A 20,061-nucleotide genomic window follows, 5' to 3' on the forward strand; every position below is an offset into this window, starting at 1 on the left:
TCAGCCTCCCAAGTAGCTGGGATTACAGGCGTGCGCCACCACACCCGGCTAATTTTTCTACTTTTAGTAGAGAGGGTTTCACCATGTTGGCTAGGCTGGTCTCACTCCTGATCTCAAATGATCCACCTGCCTCAGCCTTCCAAAGTTCTGGGATTCCAGGCGTGAGCTACCATGCCCAGCAATCTTAATTTTTTTCACTTGAGACTCTCAAGAACATTTCCAGGACTGTGGTGACTATACTGAAATGCTAGCCACTGCCAAATCGAGTGTCTAAGACTGATCCAATGTAGGAACTGATAAAAAGGCTACAATTTCTCTATCAAGCGCCTGGTTCCCTGGAAAATACCTGTGAAGTACGTCTGAGCCGCACCCTCCGCCCCCAGCAGAGGGTGCCACATGCTCCCTCATTCAGGTTTGAGGGCAAGCAGGCAAGACCCCTGGCCGCAGGGGGCAGAAGCCAGCTCATCCCGCGTAGCACCTGAAGCAACACACCTGCAGACACCTCCCCTGAAAGGAGGAAAAAGAACATCAACAATTTCCTGGGGAAAGAGCAAACCAAAAATAAAAGCCTCATGGTCTATATTAAAACAAGAAAAACTGGCCGGGCGCAGTGGCTCACACCTACAATCCCAGCACTCTGGGAGGCCAAGGTGGCAGATCACAAGGCCAGGAATTCAAGACCAGCCTGGCCAACTCTACTAAAAACACAAATATCAGCTGGGCGTCGTGGCGGGTGCCTATAATCCCAGCTACTCGGGAGGTGGAGGTGGGAGAATCGCTTGAACCCGGAAAGCAGAGGTTGCAGTGAGCCGAGACTGCACCACTGCACTCCAGCCTGGGCGAAAGAGCGAAACTCCGCCTCAAAAAAAATAAAAAAATATAGGGCCGGGCGTGGTGGCTCACACCTGTAATCCCAGCACTTTGGGAGGCGGAGGCGGGTGGATCACGAGGTCAACAGATCGAGACCATCCTGGTCAACATGGTGAAACCCCGTCTCTACTAAAAATACAAAAAATTACTGGGCATGGTGGCACGTGCCTGTAATCCCAGCTACTCAGGAGGCTGAGGCAGGAGAATTGCCTGAACCCAGGAGGCGGAGGTTGCGGTGAGCCGAGATCGCGCCATTGCACTCTAGCCTGGGTAACAAGAGTGAAACTCCGTCTCAAAATAAATAAAAATAAAAATAAAAAATAAAAAAATAAAAAAACTTGAGAAAAACCCAAGGTGGTGGCATCTAAATTAAGATTTAGGAACTATATTAAACAAAAATCAGGAGGGAAAAGGAGAAACCCAAAGTCTCTCTGTCATGCAGACACAATGATGGCATGACTGACAAGTGTCATCATGACCCTGTGCTGCAACACAGGAGGCCAGGGGACACCAGGGAAGGGTGAAGTGCCACACGCTTGACCCTGCTTGGCCAAGGGGAGTCTCAGGTGGTCAGATGCTCCTGGACTTGCCAAAGCATCTTTTCCTGCAACGCCCAGGACGCCATTGGCTAGTGAGAAGCAGGGTTGGGTTTCATCTGGCCTCCAAGGAAGGGCTGGAGGAATGGGGGTATCAGGGGGCAAGTCGAATTAAATGCCCTGCAGCAGTCACTGCAGTCAGGCTGAGAAGTCAATTCCCATGGCCTCCAGATCCCTGGGTTCTGGTCCTAGTCACAGAGGTACGGCGTGGATTGCTATGCTATCTTGCAAAAGAACAAGACATCCAGGCTTCTGGTTTTCACCAGAGCTACAGCAACATACATACGCAGGAAGCAACAGAGTAAACCAGAGAGTGGGACTCCAACCCTGGCCCCGCCTCTCGCTTCCTTCGGTTATTTACTGCCCTTCCCTGGGCTTCTGTGCCTTCAGTGTCCAGTGGGCCACTCAGCTGAAGAGCAGCTTTGAGAAATGATGCAATACGGGCACAGGACAGGCAGCAAGGCGCCATCAGCACCTGGGCTTACATTACTGCAGACCACAAGGCACTTCCCTGGAACACCAGCTGCCGTGTGGACGTGGCCCCCCTGGCTTGGGCCTGAAGGCTGGGCATTTTCCAAACAAGGCGCTGCTGCTACCTGCAGCACTTCTAACTCAGCTGGCCCACAGGCGTTGCTGATCTTAAGCTGTTTTCATGGAACCAGGTGATCTCCAACACGCCTGTTTCAAGGTGCCAAGACGTGCCAGCATGCAAATATTTGTTCATGGGGCAAAGCAATGCTGGAAAGCACTTTGGGAATCTTTCCAGATGAAATCAAGAAGCCATAAAAGTTGGCTACGTGCCAGCCGTCCTTCTCCTGGATGGGCTGGTTCCCTTAATTTAAGACATTAGTTTTCCAAAGGTAACAGGGGACAAAAAGTTACTTCTTAAGGACCCCTCTGCTTTCCCCTGCTCCAGACTGTTCTGTCAAACCAGTTCCTGCAACAATTTGGCAGCTTGTAAAGAAACGTGGACTCTTCTGCAATGTTTGACATTTTGACACCTGACATTTCACAAATGTCTAGGACATTCTGACACCACCTCACAGAGCTGGTCTCTTCATTTTAACAAAAACAAGTGACATGAGAAGGAAGATAGAAAAGGTGGCAATGTTCATTTGAGGATACTGCTTGTATTTTCCTGATTAATCTTAGCCGAATTAGTGAGTCATTTCACAATGCTGCCTTTAAAAAACTAAGATCAGGGTTCAAATCCAGCTCCATCACTACCGTGGCTGTGTGGCCTCAGGCAAGTCACTTGGCCTCTCTGAAAATGCATTCGCAAATGAAGGAAATACCTACCAGGCAGGTGATCAGCTGGTCAACAGAACCACAGTGGACACCTAGCACTTAAGCACTCAATGAACTGTGAGACGCCATTCTCATACCTTGTTGTTTAGGCACTTCTTTCCGACCAATCAAGTCCCAGTTGGTTGCCCCAAAAATCAAAAGCTGCCCTTTGCACTTTGATCCTTCAAGTTTCTGCAGAGACAGAGAAAGGAAAAAGAATTAGCGTGTAAGTCTGCACCAGTCCTCCCAGGGCTGGTCAATGACAGCACGAAACAAAGAAAATAATTCACCTTTACCCCTTCTGTCACCTGTGACCTCCACACAAACAGAAGCTCCCCACCTTCCTTCCCTCCCTCACAGCAAGTGGCAATGCGGGCAACCCCAAACCTGCCCATGGCTGCTCACTTGCTAAGCCCAGGCTCGTTTTTATCCTTTGACTTCTCTTTAAAATGGCTTTTGCAAAACACTAAAAAAAAATAAGCCAAACGACATGCCTCCTCCCCTTTGCAAACTGACGTCCAGAGGTATTTGCAGGAAGCCTGCCAACACTCAGGGGCATGAAATCCGGCTCATCGCAGGGCCAAGTATACATTTCACATGGCAAGCACAGTCTGAGACCTCAAACCTTAGAAGCCCTATGTCACTTCTGCCGCCCACTATGCCGAGAGCCTTTCTGTGGGGACTCAGTAAGAAAAAGAGTAGAGAATGGGGTTCGATTTTTCCACTGGAGGAAGGCTGGAGAGAACAAAGCTCTGGTGGATACGTGTGGTCTGACGCAGGTGGCCTTTGATGGCACCCTCACGCCGCTGTCCACTAGCCAGGGGGCCAATGGTGACTGAAACGGGACTTCCCGGGGGCCGGGCTTCTCCAGGGACAGGCTGTCACAGCAGCCAGCATGCTCTAATGTTCATCCTCAGTCTCTCAACACGGAAAGTCATCAGGGCCACCAACTCTCATACTGTCAATGAAAATCTGTGTCATTTATAAAGGCCACTGTCCAATTCTGGTGGCACTCATAATATTCTCAGCATTTTGCTTCCTTAAATGTCAAAATATACTTTTTAAAGTAGACTGTTAGTTGAAGACTCCATTCTGAACACCTCACTCAGTCCACACTGGCAAGGGAAGCATTCATTACTCTCACTTTCTGCTCTTCAACATCATTATTCCTGGACGTGAAAAGGAAAGGGGTTTCCTTCTGTTTACAGAATTGCTCTTGGAAGGCTTCAGGAACAAAAGGCTGGCCAGGCATGGTGGCTCACGCATGTAATCCCAGCACTTGGGAAGGCTGAGGTGGATGGATCACTTGAGCTCAGGAGCTAGAGACCAGCCTGGGCAACATGGCGAACCCCCATCTCTACAGAAAATACAAAAATGAGCCTATGGTCCCAGGCTTCTACTTAGGAGGCTGAGGTGGGAGGATCTCTTGAGCTGAGGAGATGGAGACTGCAGTGAGCCGGGATCACACCACTGCACTCAAGATCACACTGCCTGGGTGGGTGACAAAGCCAGGTCCTGTCTCAAAAAAAAAAAAAAAAATTTTAAGAAAAAGAAAAAAGGCCAGGTCCAGGCCCAATCCTTCTCACCTCTACAGTGTGATCGTCCCGCCTGTGTGTTTTGGCAGTACCGCTCACACATTTGTAAGACTACACATCTTCCCAATAGATGAATTCCAGTTCACAGGAAACTTTACACGCCCCAAACCTAATGTGCTAGGCATCCCCCAAGATACAGGTTCCGTCACACTTGCCCGCTCCACCCACGTTATGTGGCAGGAGGAAAATTGCCCATCTACAGGAATACATCCTGCAATCATCTTGAAAAGGGGAAGTGAGGCTAGGCGCAGTGGCTCACGTTATCATCCCAGCACTTTGGGAGGCTGAGGTGGGTGGATCACTTGAGGTCAGGAGTTCGAGACCAGCCTGTCCAGCATGGTGAAACCCCATCTCTACTAAATATACAAAAATTAGCTGGGCGTGGTGGCAGGTGCCTGTAACTCCAGCTACTCGGGAGGCTGAGGCAGAACACTCGCCGGGAGACTGAGGTTGCAGTCGGCTGAGATCACACCATTGCACTCCAGCCTGGGCAACAAGAGCCAAACGCAGTCTCAAAAAAAGGGGAGCGGGGAGGGGAAGTGAAACAACACAGAAATGGAGAATGACTTCAACACATGTAAATTATTTAGACAATGACCTTAATCAGAGGGTAGCCCAGCCCCTGCAGCACCCACAGACTCAGGTTACTTGAATTGGAGCCTAGTTTCCCTTTCCCCTGGTTATCGCCCCTTCTTTTTAACTGGCAGGCCTGGCTGGAATATTCTACAGGTCTACAGTCAATGGCTTCTGTCAAAGTCCCTGGGTCCTCTGCTCAAGGCACTGACTTGTGCTCTACTATTTCTCAAGTTGGCATGGAGGGGGCAGTAGAGACCCAGGAAGGGTGCCAAGCTCCCAGGCCAGAAAGCAAGCCTAGAGAAGAGTCCCAGAATGCCAGCAACTGTGGACCAGGCAGGCAGAGGTTCATGGCACCTGTGCTCAGCATTCACCAATGAAGTCACACCACCCGACACTGAGACACAATCACTGCAGCAAAAACTTCACAGTGCTGAGACCACACCAGAACCCTCAGCTCCATCAGACCAGAGGGGATGGTTCAGACAGCCAGAACTTACCACAGTGGCCTTGGCCTTGGGGAGGAGGTTTCCGGGGTTACCTGGACCTTTGGTCAAGGGCTCATGAACACTGGCCCATCAAGCTAGCTGAGCATTTATACACAAACCCAATCATGCCAATAAAAATATATTTGTGGGCCAGGAGTGCTGGCTTACACCTGTAATCCCAGCACTTTGGGAGGCTGAAGTGGATCACCTGAGGTCAGGAGTTCAAGACCAACCATGGCCAACCTTTTAACATATGCCCAATTTCTATTAAAAATACAAAATTAGCTGGGCATGGTGCCCATGCCTGTAATCCCAGCTACTCGGGAGGCTGAGGCAGGAGAATCGCTTGAACCCAGGAAGTGGAGGTTGCAGTGAGCTGAGATGGTGCCACCACTGCACTCTAGTCTGGGCGACAAAGAGAAGAAACTCCGTCTCAAAAAAAAATGTGTGCGTGTGTGTGTGTACATGTGAAAAACTGTGGTAAACTGAGTCTACTCCAGAGACAGTGGTCGGATTCCTATTCCAGTTTTTATGTCATGGACCCTATTGCCACATGCATTAGAAGGAGGTTAGTGTACTTCATTGTTATTATTTACACAATTGTTTGCTATAAGCTGCTTTCTTTTCTCTATAACTTCTTTCCTTAGCCTTATATGGAATAAACATTTAAATTGAGTAACAGAGAACTCCTAGACTCCTTCTAATTTAAGGGGTGCTTCTCTTCATCAGAGATCGGAAACAGCCGATTATGTGGGAGAGACTCCTGTTCCTGTGGGCTCTGCCTAGGGAGTGTGTGGGTGTCTGAAGTTAAGTGCCCTCCCAGGCTGAATCCAGCCTTCCCTAAAGGGCCTCTAGATTTATTTTTTGGATGAACTCCATGTCTGCGACACTGCTTGTGTATAAAAGCCACGCAGCAGACAGCCTGGCAAAGTCTCCCCAACAAGATAAGCGATTTTCATGTCATTTCACCCGGCTGCCTCCAGCAACCTGGTCACATAACCTGGGCAGAGACCCACGCCCACGGCCAGAAAAGGCACTGAGCTTCTCCAATCAACAAAATGGGATTTCTAGTCTAAAGCAATTTTTGAATTATGATCTAAATGTAAGGGGCAGGTTTATGGGGCCCAGAGTCAACCTTTTAGAACACCTCTGCTCCGGGGAAGGAAAGACCCCTGGGAACAATGCTGGCATTGACCAATCACCTAAGGGCCAGCAGCTGAAACAGACTTCCAGTTCAGCTTTCAGTTTTATTCATTTGGTCCTTTCAGAGTCAACACATCTGTCTCAGGGTCCACACAACCTTGGCAACCCAAGACTGGAAAAACTACAGACCTGGGCAGCTTGCAACACTCACCTGTTTTCTAGGATGTGGCCAAGGCTGCTGCCTTTACTTGCTTTACGAGGTTATAAGGTTCACAAAGAATTAGGACTGAAGCCATCCTAGTGTGACACTGTGCCACAAATATCTGGAGTTTCTGGCAATGCAAACTTCGTCAATCTGGATGTCTTTTTGTATGCTAACAACTGACACTGGCAGCTAACCCCAGGCAGCTTCAGGATGGGGCAGTGGGAGACTTGGGACTTTCGGCCCCACCCCCCAAACTCAGTGGGAAGGGAGGGGCTGAAGGTTAAATTGATGATCAATGGCTTAATCCACCATGCCTACATAATGAAGCCTCCATTAAAACCTGTAAGGACTGGTCAAAGCTCAACATGTTCCAGGTGGGTGGTCTGCAGAGGGCACTGAAGTATGGCGCCCCTTCCCACATCTAGCCTTACAGGTCTCACTGTGTCCATAGCCTTTGTAACATCCTTTACAATAAACTGGTGTTTCCCTGAGTTCTATAAGCCATTTCAATAAATAAATCGACACCAAAAGGGGGTCATGGGAACCCCAACTTGAGGCTGCTTAGTCAGAAGCAACTGGGGCCCGGACTTACCACTGGTGTCTGGGGTGGGGGGCCAGTCTTGAGGACTGAGCCCTCAAGCTGTGGAATCGGATGTTACTTCCAGGTAGATAGTGGAAGAAATTAACTGGAGAACACCCAGCCAGTGTGTGCTGCAGAACTGATGGCTTGCTTGATGGTAGAGGGAGACCCCCCCCTTTACGTTTGGTCACAGAAGTTGTGTACTGGGAGGCCAGGCATGGTAGTTCACGCCTGTAATCCCAGCACTTTGGGAGGCCAAGGCAGGCGGATCACGAGGTCAGGAGTTCAAGACCAGCCTGGCGAACATGATGAAACCCCACCTCTACTAAAAATACAAAAATTAGCCAGGCGCAGTACCGTGCACCTGTCATCCCAGCTACTCAGAAGGCTGAGGCAGGAGAATTGCTTTAACCCGGAAGGTGGAGGTTGCAGTGAGCTGAGATTGTGCCACTACACTCCAGCCTGGGTGACGGAGCAACACTCTGTCTCTGGTGGGGGATGGGAGGGAAGAAGCAGTCTCGTGTTGGTTGAGTGTGGTGTGAGAGCAGAGGAAAAAAGAATTTGAGTGTTTTCTTAACACCTAGGCAATGACAATGCTCTTCTGCCATAAGAATGTTCTATAAGATGCACATCTTTCACTCAGGGAAATTTGGATCATCTTCTATAAGCCTGACACCTGCAGCTTTGGGGTCACTGAAGGCAATGTTTTGTTGTTGTTTTTTTAAGAGACGGAGTCTCACTATGTCGCCCAGGCTGGAGTGCAGTGGCTATTCACAGGCGCGATCCCACTACTGATCAGCACAGGAGTTTTGACCTGCTCCGTTTCTGACCTGGGCCGGTTCACCCCTGCTTAGGCAACCTGGTGGTCCCCCGCTCCCGGGAAGTCACCATATTGATGCTGGACTTAGTGCAGACACCCAATTGGCATAGCGCACTACAGCCCAGAACTCCTGGGCTCAAGCGATCCCCCCACCTCAGCCTCCCGAGTAGCTGGAACTACAGGCATGCACCACTGCGCCCGGCAGCAACATAGTTCACACATCCTTCTAGCAACCCTGAGCAGGGGGCAAGGCGTGCAAAATGTTCAGTAAAAAGGTTCTTTTTGCAACAAGGACTGTCATCTGGCTGTGATAGCACATAGGGCCTAGGACTGCTCAACAGAGAGACAGAGACCAGAAACCTGGGGCCAGGGAGACTGGGCAGGAGACCAACCCAGGACAAGGGGCAGAGGGCCGCCCTAGGCCTGTGGAAAGGCAATGGCGCTGCATGGACCCAGCCCTGACCAGGGACCAAACTCAGTAGATGCTAACAAAACTTAAACATGGGGCACTTTGGGAGGCCAAGGCGGGTAGATCACCTGAGGTCGGAAGTTCGAGACCAGCCTGGCCAAAATTGCGAAACCAGCCTGGCCAAAATTGCGAAACCCTGTCTCTACTAAAAATACAAAAAATTTCAGTGGGCACCTGCTATCCCAGCTACTCAGAGGCTGAGGGAAGAGAAATGCTTGAACCCAAAATACAGAGGTTGCAGTGAGCGGAGATGGTGCCACTGCACTCCAGCCTGGGCAAAAGAGCAAAACTCCGTCTCAAAAAAACAAAAGCAAAACTTAAATGTAGGGTGTGCACTTTCCATGAGGCATAAAACGGCATCATTTACTGAACCCTCAGTCTCCCAGATGCTCTGATCCTAGGATGGCATCGGCACTGACAGCCCAAAAGATGGGCATCACAGGCCCTCTTGGTTTTTAAGTGAATAGAGGAAGGAAGATGTAGCTTTTAGAGTTCTGCTTATACAGATATATAACATAATGACTTACTTATGTGTATAAACAGGAACTTAAAAAGCTGCAATAGACTGCTGTCTACTCACATTGAGACTAACAAATGTGGCAGGGTACAGTGGCTCCCGCCTGTAATCCCTGCACTTTGGGAGGCTGAGGCAGGTGGATCACCTGAAGTGAGGAGTTCGAGACCAGCCTCACTAACATGATGAAACCCTACTAGAAATACAAAATAATTAGCTGGGTGTGGTGCGTGCGCTGTAATCCCAGCTACTTAGGAGGCTGAGGCAGCAGAATTGCTAGAACACAGGAGGTGAAGGTTGCAGTGAGGTGAAATTGCACCACTGCACTCCAGCCCGGGCAACAGAAGCAAAACTCCATCTCAGAAAAAAAAAAAACAAAAAACTAACAAACATGCAGCCTGAAGCAGGGCTCACATCTGTCATCCTAGCACTTTGGGAGGAGGCTGAAGCAGGCAGATCACTTGCGGCCAGGAGTTCGAGACCAGTCTGGCCAACATGGCAAAAAACTCAGTCTCTACAAAAAGTACAAAAATTATTCGGGTGTGGTGGCACAAACTTGTAATCCCAGCTACTCGAAAGGCTGATCAGCACACAAAAACCACTTGAACCTAGGGAGGTGGTGGTTGCAGTGAGGTGAGATCGTACCACTGCACTCCAGCCTGGGCAGACAGAGACTCTGCCTCAAAAAAATAAATAAATAAATAAAATAAATAAATAAATAAAAGACTAGCAAATGTGCCATTTCCACTGACAAACCAGCTTCAAGCAGCGCAGTTGGAGCCAGAGGTGGGCCAGGGAGAGCCAGTGTCCCCCTCACACTCACTGTCACTACCTTCTGGGGTCAATCTCAGCATGGGGTAAGGATCTTTTACTCTAATGACAAAACTCATCGCTCCAACATTCTGGAGCTGTTCAGCTGACAACTGGAGACCTGGATATCCAAACAATCTTGCTTCTGGAAACTCACTCAAAATAGAATACAGGCGAGGCGGAAGCTCACCTGGCCTTTCTTTTTAGTTTTGTCCTAACATACTGTGTTTGGAGGGCAGATGTCTGGAGTCTGGCACAGCAGATTAGATGTCAAAGGAAAACAGTTCTTGTGTTCCAGTTTCTCCATACTTCGGCCATTGTCTTGTCTGCCCTGATCCAAGACCCCAGGCAAGACCTTTTGACAGCTTTTGACAGTCTCTCCTCCACTGCCTAACAGGTTAACCCTTTCATCCAGGGGGCACTTTTACAAAGCATATTCCCACGTGCGATCTGCAGGGACATTACGGGCTACAGCATTTGGAGATCCAGTTCCATCCGTGATTTTGGACAAGACCCTCAAACTCTGTGCCCGTTTCCCTAGCTATAAAGCAGACATAGAAAAGGTGTTATTAGACACTGCCTGCGCTTCTCTGGAGGAAAGCACTCTGCTGTTAACCCTTCAACATCCTTAGGAGATGGGCACTTATGGAAGGAAAAAAAACCTCTGAGTGTCAGACTCTAAACCCCAAGTGGAAGTTCTTGCTCTCTGGGGGTTATCTGAGAATCTGGTGAAAGCTGAGACCCTCTTCTGAAAAACATGTCCCACACCACACCAAACTTGGAAAAAGTTCTGGGGGGAGGTGGGGGGGATGATGTGGCGGCAGATGCCAGGCTCAGATCTCCAGCTCTGCAGGCTTTTACGGGAACGTTAAGTTGAGTCAGCCACAACCTTAATTAAGATTTCAGCCAACAGAAGCAGTCCGCGCAAGACCCTAGGAGATGCTTCTGCACTGGGGGGGCTACCACAGAGCCCATCCCGAGCAACCTGCAGCTTCGGACCACCGGCGGCAAACAAAGCCAGAGCACCGCTCAGCCGGGGGTCTTCCCCGACCTCCGGGGAGGGCTCTGCGGAGCATGCGCCCTCGCACCCCGCCCCGGCGCCCGCCGCCCGCCGCCCGCCGCCCCCGCCTTCCCGGCGCTCGAGTCGGCGCAGGGCCACACAGGGCATGCGCGGCGGCCGTCAGGCCCCGCCCCCCCCGGACGCCGGAGCCGAGGCGGCGGGAACCTCAAAGCCCCGGCGCAAACGGCCGCTCCCCGCAGAGCGCCGGCCGCCCCCTCCCCGCAACGCCCGGGCGCGCCGGCGGCCACGGACGTGTGGCGCCGCTGGCCGCCTCCTCCTCCCGACCGGGCGAACTTACCGAGGTCCCCTTTCCCGGGGCGGGGGGGAGGGGCGCAGAGGGAGCCGCGAAGGCGGGGCCATGACCCCCTCGCGCGGGCTCCGGCCGCCCCTCCCCCGCCGCGGGCCCGGGCGCGCTCCCCAACCACCAACCGCCCGCGAGGCGCCCGGGGTCGGATAGGCCGCGGCCCGCGCGCCCCGGCCCGAGCCCTTTTGTTGCGCGGAGGTGGAGGCAATGATTCAGCCCGCGGCCTGCACTGGGCCGGCCGCCGGGAGGGAGCGCGACGCGAGGCTGCCCCCGGCCGGAAGGCGCGCCGTGCCGCGTCGCTGCTCCCGCCGGCCCCGGCCCCGGCCCCGCGCCTACCCGCCCGCCTTGCCCCGCACTCACGACGCGCTCCTTGGTGTGCTCGGGCTCGGTGATGACCACGGCCGCGCCGCCCGCCTTGCCTGCCGCTGCCGGCCGCGCAGCGCGCTTGCCCCCGCCGGGGGCCCCGTCGAGCTCCAGGCCGTCTTCGTCGCCGCTGCTGCCGCCGCCGCTGCTGCTACTGCAGCGCTCCGGCCGCTCGCGCTTCCTGCCCGCCGGGCCGCCGCGCTTCCTGGGCCCGGCGCGAGCAGTGCCGTTGCCCGAGCTCGGCTCCTCCCAGGCCGCCGCCGCCGCCGCCTTCTTCCTGGGCATGGTCGCGGCTGGAGGGAGACACGGGGCAGCGGCGCACAATGGACGGGTTATAAACTGCGCGGGGGGAGGGGAGCGGAGACGAGCCACCCGGCCTCCACTTCCTCCCCTGCCCTCCCCAAAGTGGCGGCCGCGGGGTGGGCGGAGAGGGGGCGAGTTGGGAGAGGAAATCGCGCCCCTCCCTGGCCCCGGCGCGGCTCCTACGGGGAATCCCGCAGGGCAGCCGGGAGCCCCAGAGGCAATCCGCTGGAGGGAGAATGGAGACCTTCGGCATATCCTCAAGTTAGGTTTGCCCACAAAGCATCACAGTTGCAACTTGGCCCCCCAAAAGTAAAGGGAAAGTAAAAGGAGCCTCCAATCCCCTAGATTTTTCATTAAATGTGGCTTTGGGACACTTCCAAGATTTCCCCTTGGCACCTCGGTGGTAAGGAGCTCCAGGTCCCCGGCCACCCCACCTGCTGCTTTTGTCTCCGCGGCCTCCCCCCAAACCCACTCATTGCATTTAATGCAACGCTCTCCCCCACCCCGCGACAGCCCGGGATCCCCGTTCGGCCCCAGCTCTGGGGTTCCGACCTCGGGCTCTAGTTAGCCGAATCCCTCCGGTGGACTGCCCCCAGCGAGGGGGGAAAGAGCCCGAAGAAAGCCGGACCCCAGCCCCAAACACCTGCTCGCACAAACACGAAAAATAAGAACTTTAATGGTGCCCAACTCCCTCCCAGCCCCCTTGTCGGCCGTGCGGCCCGGCCGGTCTCCGATCCGACTGCAAAGTGCCCGGCTCCGCCGCCAGCGTCCCTGAGCTTTCCCGTCTGCCTTTTTTTTTTTTATTATTGATTTTGAACAATGGGATCTCTGTCTGTCTCCGATTAAACCACGTGGATCCGCCTTCCTTCCTCTTTTTATTCCTTCAATCCCCCAGCCCCCCTCCCCCAGGTTTTTATTTTTCACCTTTTCTGTTAAAAAAAAAAGGGGGGGGAATAAAACTTTCCTAGACCCCACAAACTGATCACTGTCGATTTTCAGCCCCTACCTGGTTGGAGTGATGAGAAACCGGAGAGAAAAAAGGACCAGAAGCAACTAAAAAACGGATCGGAGGGCTTTTTTTTTTTCCGGCCCAGACGAGGGTTCCAGCCCACTCACCAGATACACTTAAAATGTAAATACGAGCTTCCAGAACAAATGCTACAACACAAAACAGAAACACATGTGCGGCCGCGCGGCAAGCGAGCGCGCGGCGGGGCGGGAGGCGCGGGGCCCGGGGCGCGCGCGCCCCCTGCAGGCCGGCGGACCCGGCGCTGGCGCCCCAGCCCTGGTCGGCCCGGCCCACCCGAGCCTGCGCCCCGCGCCGCGCGCCCAGCCGCCGGTCTCCGCTCCGCGGGGCTGCGCCTTTCGCTGGCCAGCGAGCGCGCCTCGGGCCTTCCACGCAGTGCGGCCTGCGCGTCAGGGACTTCTTTGCGGCTTAGGAGGATGTTGGATTGTTTTTCCTGGGCACGTCTAGACAGGTCACCTGAGGACACTCGCTGGAAAATAGTTACTTCGCTCACGCAGCAGCCAACAAGGGACGTGCCCTAATTGAGCGATTGGAATGAAAGAGGAATACAATTTGAATAATTTTTTTCCCGTGCAGGGAGAAGCTATGTTTTATTTGCCTATGGATGTGTTCAGTATGTAGCAAAGTACTGTGACACGGAAGAATCACATAAAGGTTTGCTGTATTAGTGAATTAATTCGTAATTAATTTGAGGGCTGTGGAGGCACTGGAAGCTGGTTTTGATGGGAACTTTTCATTTTTTGACAAACATTTACTGAGCCCCCAGTACATGCAAGACCCACAGCGGCTGCAGAGCCAGGGAACGAGGTTTCCACCCTAGTGGAACGAACACACAGTCTAACGGAAAGACAGATCATTAAACAAGTAATTACAAGAGTGATAAGCTTTACAAAGTGACACCTGTGTAAGAACATTATGGCGAGGGGATTTATCCTATTACAGGGTCAGGGAAGGCATTTAGGTGGAAAGTTATGCCGAACAATTTAAAGGATGAATAAGACCAGATGAAAGAGGGCAGGAAAAAGTATTCCAGGCCAGGTGGGGTGAACGGGACGCTCCAAATCCCGAGATCTTGAGAGACACCTCCTGGGAGGGAAGCGGTCAGGTGGGGCTGGGGTGAGAAGAGCTAAGAGTCTGAGGAGGTAGGCAGGGGTTGGGGGCCTGCATAGACTCTGGTAAACTACAGTGAGGCTTGATCTCATTCACGTGTCCTGGGAGGGGTGGAAAAAGGCTTGCTTCCTACTGGTCTCCCCCGCTCCTCCTCTCCACCCCACTTCCATTACGATCTCACGATCTCACCATCACTGGCTCTCTTCTCAAAGCTTTTCTCCCGCTTCTTTTTTCCTTCGGCATACTGCACAAGGAAGTGCCTTCTTTAGACAACTTCCTGAAGATGGATAAAGTTCTAGGATTTTTGTGATTCATTCATTCATTCATTGTTAGTGCAAGAAACAGGATTGGGAAGCATCAAGTGTCCTTTAAAGGAAGACAGAGAAACCAAGAGGCCCAAATCTAAGATATTTGATTAAAGTCAAAAGTCTGTGTGTCAAGGGAGCCGAGAGCGCTTATGTAAAAGAACTTTGGAAATGAGAAATCAACTGGTACATTTTAGAGATTTTCAGAAAGGTCAAGATAGAATAGAAGCACCCTTTGAAAGCCTCTTCTTAATAGACCTGCATTTAAAAAGATTTTAGAGATTAAACTTTGATGCTTTGATATAAAACATAAGTAGAACCCACTAGAAAAGAATTTCGCCTAAATATGCCATCAAGTCTCCTTCAGGAAATGGCATGCTGATGCTTGTCAGCCGAGGCGGGTGGCTGGCTGTTTATCCTCTCAACACCCTGTGTGGCCAATTAGGAACAGCACTGACAGTACCTTTAGATTTCAGCCAGCAAGTCTTTCCCTTTTTTCTCCTGCCCCATTATAATGCTTTTTGCCAGCTTAAAAGACACATGCATCAGGCACCCTGATGCAATGAGACGCTAATATCATATTGCATCATCTGATCCTAGGTGTGGTGCTCCTGAAACTGGTTTTTCTTGAGGTTATGCTGCAGTAGAAAAGCATTTTGGGAATAACACCCTGGAACTGGCCCTACTCGTCAGATGACAAAAGTAATTTTTGCATCTCCACGCCTCAATTCCACACCACTATTCTCCCAGGGAAAGCCTGTGTGACTCTCCCAGCTGTAATGGGTGTGCAACAGACGTTCATCAGTTTGGCGTGTCATGCTGCCACTTATGTAACGAATGTTACATAGCGAGGTGCACCTACAGGCAAGCTGAAAATGACACTTCCTCCTTCAAACTGTGTGTGGAATTTCACCTCGCTTTAATCGAGCAACTTCTCCAGGGACAGGATGGTTAGGTGCAAAAGCTGGAGAGGGGAAGGGAAAGAAGGTGGCTGAGATTTCTCTGACACTTTGGGTCACAGGTGTCTGGCACTGTGCTGAGCATTTTACACCCAGAATTTTGGAAATGTGGTTCCAAGTGCTAGCCTGCCATCATCACTCTTTGACCTCGTCTTCAGCAAAATCATATTGTAAGTTAGATTCAGCCACATTTAAGCACTCTTCCAGAGGTAAGATGTAATTCCTTTGTTTTGTTCTTTTTTTTTTTTTTTTTTTTGAGATAGAATCTTGTTCTGTCACCCACGCTGAAGGCTGATGGCATGATCCCAGCTCACTGCAGCCTCTACCTTCCTTGCTCAAGCGATCCTCTCACTTCTGCCTCCCAAATAGCTGGGACCACAGGCATGCACAACTATACCTGGCTAAAATTTTTGTTTGTTTGTTTTGAGATGGAATCTTGCTCTGTCACCCAGGCTGGAGTGCAGTGGCACGATCTCGGCTCACTGCAACCTCTGCCTTCTGGATTCAAGCAATTCTTCTGCCTCAGCCTCCTGAGTAGCTGGGATTACAGGTGCCTGTCACCACGCCCAGCTTATTTTTTTGTATTTTTAGTAGAGACAGGGCTTCACTGTGTTAGACAGGATGGTCTTGATCTCCTGACCTCATGATCCACCTCAGCCTCCCAAAGTGCTGGGATTACAGGCGTGAGCCACCGCGCCTGGCCGTTTTTTTTATGTTTTGTAGAGACAAGGTCTCTCTCTACTGCCCAGGCTGGTCTCGAGTGGTCTTCCCACCTCAGCTTCCCAAAGTTACGGGATTATAGGGGTGAGCCACTGTGCCCAGCCTCAGAAGTGTAATTCTATTCAACTTGGCTACAGAAAGCTACACCTCTAGTCGAAAGATTAATTTTCTGATCCAGTGTCTATAAAAATGAAACCAGTGATCCTGGGAGTGATGCTACTCGCAAATGGAAACTTGATTCTTTTTTTTTTTTTGGAACAGGGTCTCACTCTGTCACCCAGGCTGGACTGTAGTGGCACCATCGCAGCGCACTACAGCCTCGACCTACCGGGCTCAAACAATTCTCTTTCTTTGGCCATCCTAGTAGCTGGGGCTGGAGACATGCTCTGCCATGCCCAGCTAACTGTTCTAATTTTTCTGTAGAGACAAGGTCTCACTGTGTTCCCCAGACTGGTCTCAAACTCCTGGCCTCAAGAAATCCTTTTGCCTTGGCCTCCCAAAGTGCTAGGATTATAGGCATGTGCCACTGTGCCTGGCTTTTTTTTTTTACTCTTTTTAATGTGGCTACCACAAAATTTGATATCATATATTAAATTTTTTTTTTTGAGATAGAGTTTTGCTCTTGTTGCCCAGGCTGGAGTGCAGTGTCATGATCTCGGCTCACCACAACCTCTGGGTTCAAGTCATTCTTCTGCCTCAGCCTTCTGAGTAGCTGGGATTACAGGTATGCACCAGTACACCTGGCTAATTTTGTGGTTTTTAGTAGAGACGGGGTTTCTCCATGTTGGTCAGGCTGGTCTCGAACTCCGGACCTCAGGTGATCTGCCTCGACTTCCCAAAGTGCTGGGATTACAGGCATGAGCCACCGCACCTGACCACATATTAAATTTTTTGTGACTCATATTTTATTCCTATTGGACATCACTGCCTTTGAAAGCATAGCTGGAAAACCAGTAATTTCTTCCCGACCCAACTCTTCCTACGTCTGTTCTCTGGTTTCTCCTATGTGTAAAATGGCACAATAGAGTTTGGGCTAAATTTCTCTTGACGTTAATTCTGGATTTCATATACCCTGATTCCAAGGACAGTAGTCAGCAGGGGATCCTGGTCATAGTGTTTAGAGAGCTGTTTTCTGGGAGATGAAGCTCTAGTCGTCCTATTTTGCCAGTGAGTCATGATCTTTTCAAACCCAAAGAATCTTTAAATATTATAGTTGGACCTTTAGGTCCCCAGTCTGCCAGCCCTGCCTGGGCTTGGTGTGTGGTTTCTTCATCTCCGTTTTTCTAGCAAGCACCCAGGGCAGCCTGGCATGTAGTAAGCTGTGAATATATGTTTGTTCATATAAATAATATGCAGCAGAAGAACTGAATCCTGGAGAGATGCTGAGACCTCCTGAGGCCACACAGCTGGCAGATAGCAGAGAATACAGACATCTGCATCAGGAGGAGCATTGGCAGAAACACTGAATCTGGCCAGGAGTGGTGGTGCACGCCTGTAATCCCAGCAATTTGGGAAGCTGAGGCTGGACGACTGCTTGAGCCCAGGAGTTCAAGGCCAGCCTGGACAACACAGTGAGACCCCATCTCTACAAAAATTAGAAAAAAGTTAGCCAGGTATGGTGGCACAAACCTGTAGTCCCAGCTACTGTGGAGGCTGGGGTGAGAGAATCGCCTGAGCCCGGGAGGTCCAGGCTGCTGTGAACCATGATCATGCCACTGCACTCCAGCTTGGGTGACAGGTGAGACCTTGTCTCAAAAAAAAAAAAAAAAAAAAAAAAAAGAGGCCCAGGCGCGGTGGCTCACGCCTGTAATCCCAGCACTTTGGGAGGCTGAGGTGGGTGGATCACCTGAGGTTAGGAGTTTGAGACCACCTGACCAACATGAAGAAACCCCATCTCTACTAAAAATACAAAATTAGCTGGGTGTGGTGGTGCATGCCTGTAATCCCAGCTACTCAGGAGGCTGAGGCAGGAGAATCACTTGAACCCAGGAGGTGAAGGTTGCAGTTAGCCGAGATTACCCCATTGCACTCCAGCCTGGAAAACAAGAGCAAAACTCCATCTCAAAAAAAAAAAAAGAGAGAGAGAGAAACACAGAATCTCAGGTTTGGCCCCAGACCTACTGAATCAAATCAAAATGTGCTTTTTTTTTTGAGATGGTGTTTCACTCTTGTTGCCCAGGCTGGAGTGCAATGGTACGATTTGGGCTCACTGCAACCTCCACCTCCTGGTTCAAGCCATTCTCCTGCTTCAGCCTCAAGAATAGCTGGGATTACAGACTCCCACCATCATGCCCAGCTAATTTTTTGTATTTTTAGTAGAGAGGGGTTTTTGCCATGTTGGTCAGGCTGGTCTCAAACTCCTGACTTCAGGTGATCCACCCGCCTTGGCCTCCCAAAGTGCTGGGATTACAGGCATGAGCTACCACGCCTGGCCCAGAATGTACATTTTTAACAGGTGATTTTTTATGCATCTTAAAGTATGAGAAGTGCTACTGAAATCATACCACTTTTCCATGGCCTGTGGAAGCCATTCATAAGGTGGCTTCTCACACTTTAAAATGCATCTAGTCCAGGGCAAGGAGATCCAGGTTGCAGGATGCCGAGACTTGCCAAGCTGGCTGATATGGGTAGGCTTTGTGTCTCCACCCAAATCTCATTTTGTTTTTTTTGTTTCATTCAAGAATTTTCTTCCTAGATCACTTTTTTTTTTTTTTTTTAGATCGAGTCTCACTCTTCACCCAGGCTGGAGTGCAGTGGCTCTATCTTGGCTCACTGCAACCTCGACCGCTTGGGTTCTAGTGATCCTTCTGCCTCAGCCACCGGAGGAGCTGAGATTACAGGTGCCTGCTACCATACCAGCTAATTTTTATATTTTTTAGTAGATACAGGATTTCACCATGTTGGCCAGGCTGGTCTCGAACTCCTGGCCCCAAGTGATCCACCCACCTCAGCTTCCCAAATTGCTAGGATTACATGAGCCACCTTGTCCAGCCCAAATCTCATTTTGAATTGTAATCTGCAGGTGCTGAGGGGCGGACCTGGTGGGAGGTGATTGGGTCATAAGGGCAGTTTCCCCCATGCTGCGGGAGTTCTCACAAGATTTTGTGGTTTTATCAGTGTTTGATAGTTCCTCCTTCACACACTGTCTCTCTCCTGCCACCGTCTTTTTTTGAGATGGAGTCTCACTCTGTTGCCCAGGCTAGAGTGCAATGGCGTGACCTTGGCTTACAGCAGCCTCTGCCTCCCTAGTTCAAGTGATTCTCCTGCCTTAGCCTCCCGAGTAGCTGGGATTACAGGGATGCACCACCATGCCTGGCTAATTTTTGTATTTGTAGTAGAGACAGGGTTTCGCCATGTTGGCCAGGCTGATCTCGAACTCCTGACCTCAGGTGATCTGCCAGCCTCGGCTTCCCAAAGTGCTAGGATTACAGGCATGAGCCACCATTCCTGGCCTCCTACCACCTTTTGAAGAAGGTGCCTACTTGCCTTTCTGCCCTGATTGTAAGTTTCCTGAGTCCTCCCCAGCCATGCTGAACTATGAGTCAACTAAACCTCCTTTGTTTATAAATTACCTAGTCCTGGCCAAGAATGGTGGCTCACGCCTGAAATCCCAGCACTTTGGGAGGCCAAGGAGGATGGATCACACGATGTCAGGAGTTTGAGACCAGTCTGGCCAACATGGTGAAACCCCGTCTCTACTAAAAATACAAAAATTAGCTGGGCAAGATGGCAGACACCTGTAATCCCAGCTACTCGGGAGGCTGAGGCAGGAGAATTAGTTGAACCAGGGAGACGGAGTGCAGTGAGCCAAGATCACACCACTGCACTCCAGCCCGGGAGACAGAGCAAGACTCTGCCTCCAAAAAATAAAATAAAATAAATAAATTACCCAGTCTTGGGTAGTATTTTTATAGCAGTGTGAAATTGGACTAATATACTGGCCTAATGAAGACTTAAGGA

The 20,061-nt window shown here is 51.0% G+C and overlaps 1 protein-coding gene across 1 annotated transcript in view; it reads right to left on the bottom strand.

The window, feature by feature from the left end:
• Nucleotides 1-13,160, bottom strand: part of RCC2 (regulator of chromosome condensation 2) — a 32,334-nt gene extending 19,174 nt beyond the window's left edge. Inside the window, exons 1-3 of the mRNA XM_021668301.2 lie at nucleotides 12,987-13,160; nucleotides 11,675-11,970; nucleotides 2,852-2,945 (exon numbers count right to left, since the gene is read on the bottom strand). Of these exons, the coding sequence (XP_021523976.2) occupies nucleotides 2,852-2,945; nucleotides 11,675-11,962 (382 nt within the window). The 5' untranslated portion in view covers nucleotides 11,963-11,970; nucleotides 12,987-13,160. The remainder of the gene's footprint in view (nucleotides 1-2,851; nucleotides 2,946-11,674; nucleotides 11,971-12,986) is intronic.
• Between the last annotated feature and the right edge of the window lie 6,901 nt (nucleotides 13,161-20,061).

The sequence above is a fragment of the Aotus nancymaae genome, unplaced genomic scaffold (assembly GCF_030222135.1).
Source record: "Aotus nancymaae isolate 86718 unplaced genomic scaffold, 86718_ANA_hifiasm-v0.15.2.pri h1tg000053l, whole genome shotgun sequence".
Lineage (NCBI taxonomy): Eukaryota > Metazoa > Chordata > Mammalia > Primates > Aotidae > Aotus > Aotus nancymaae.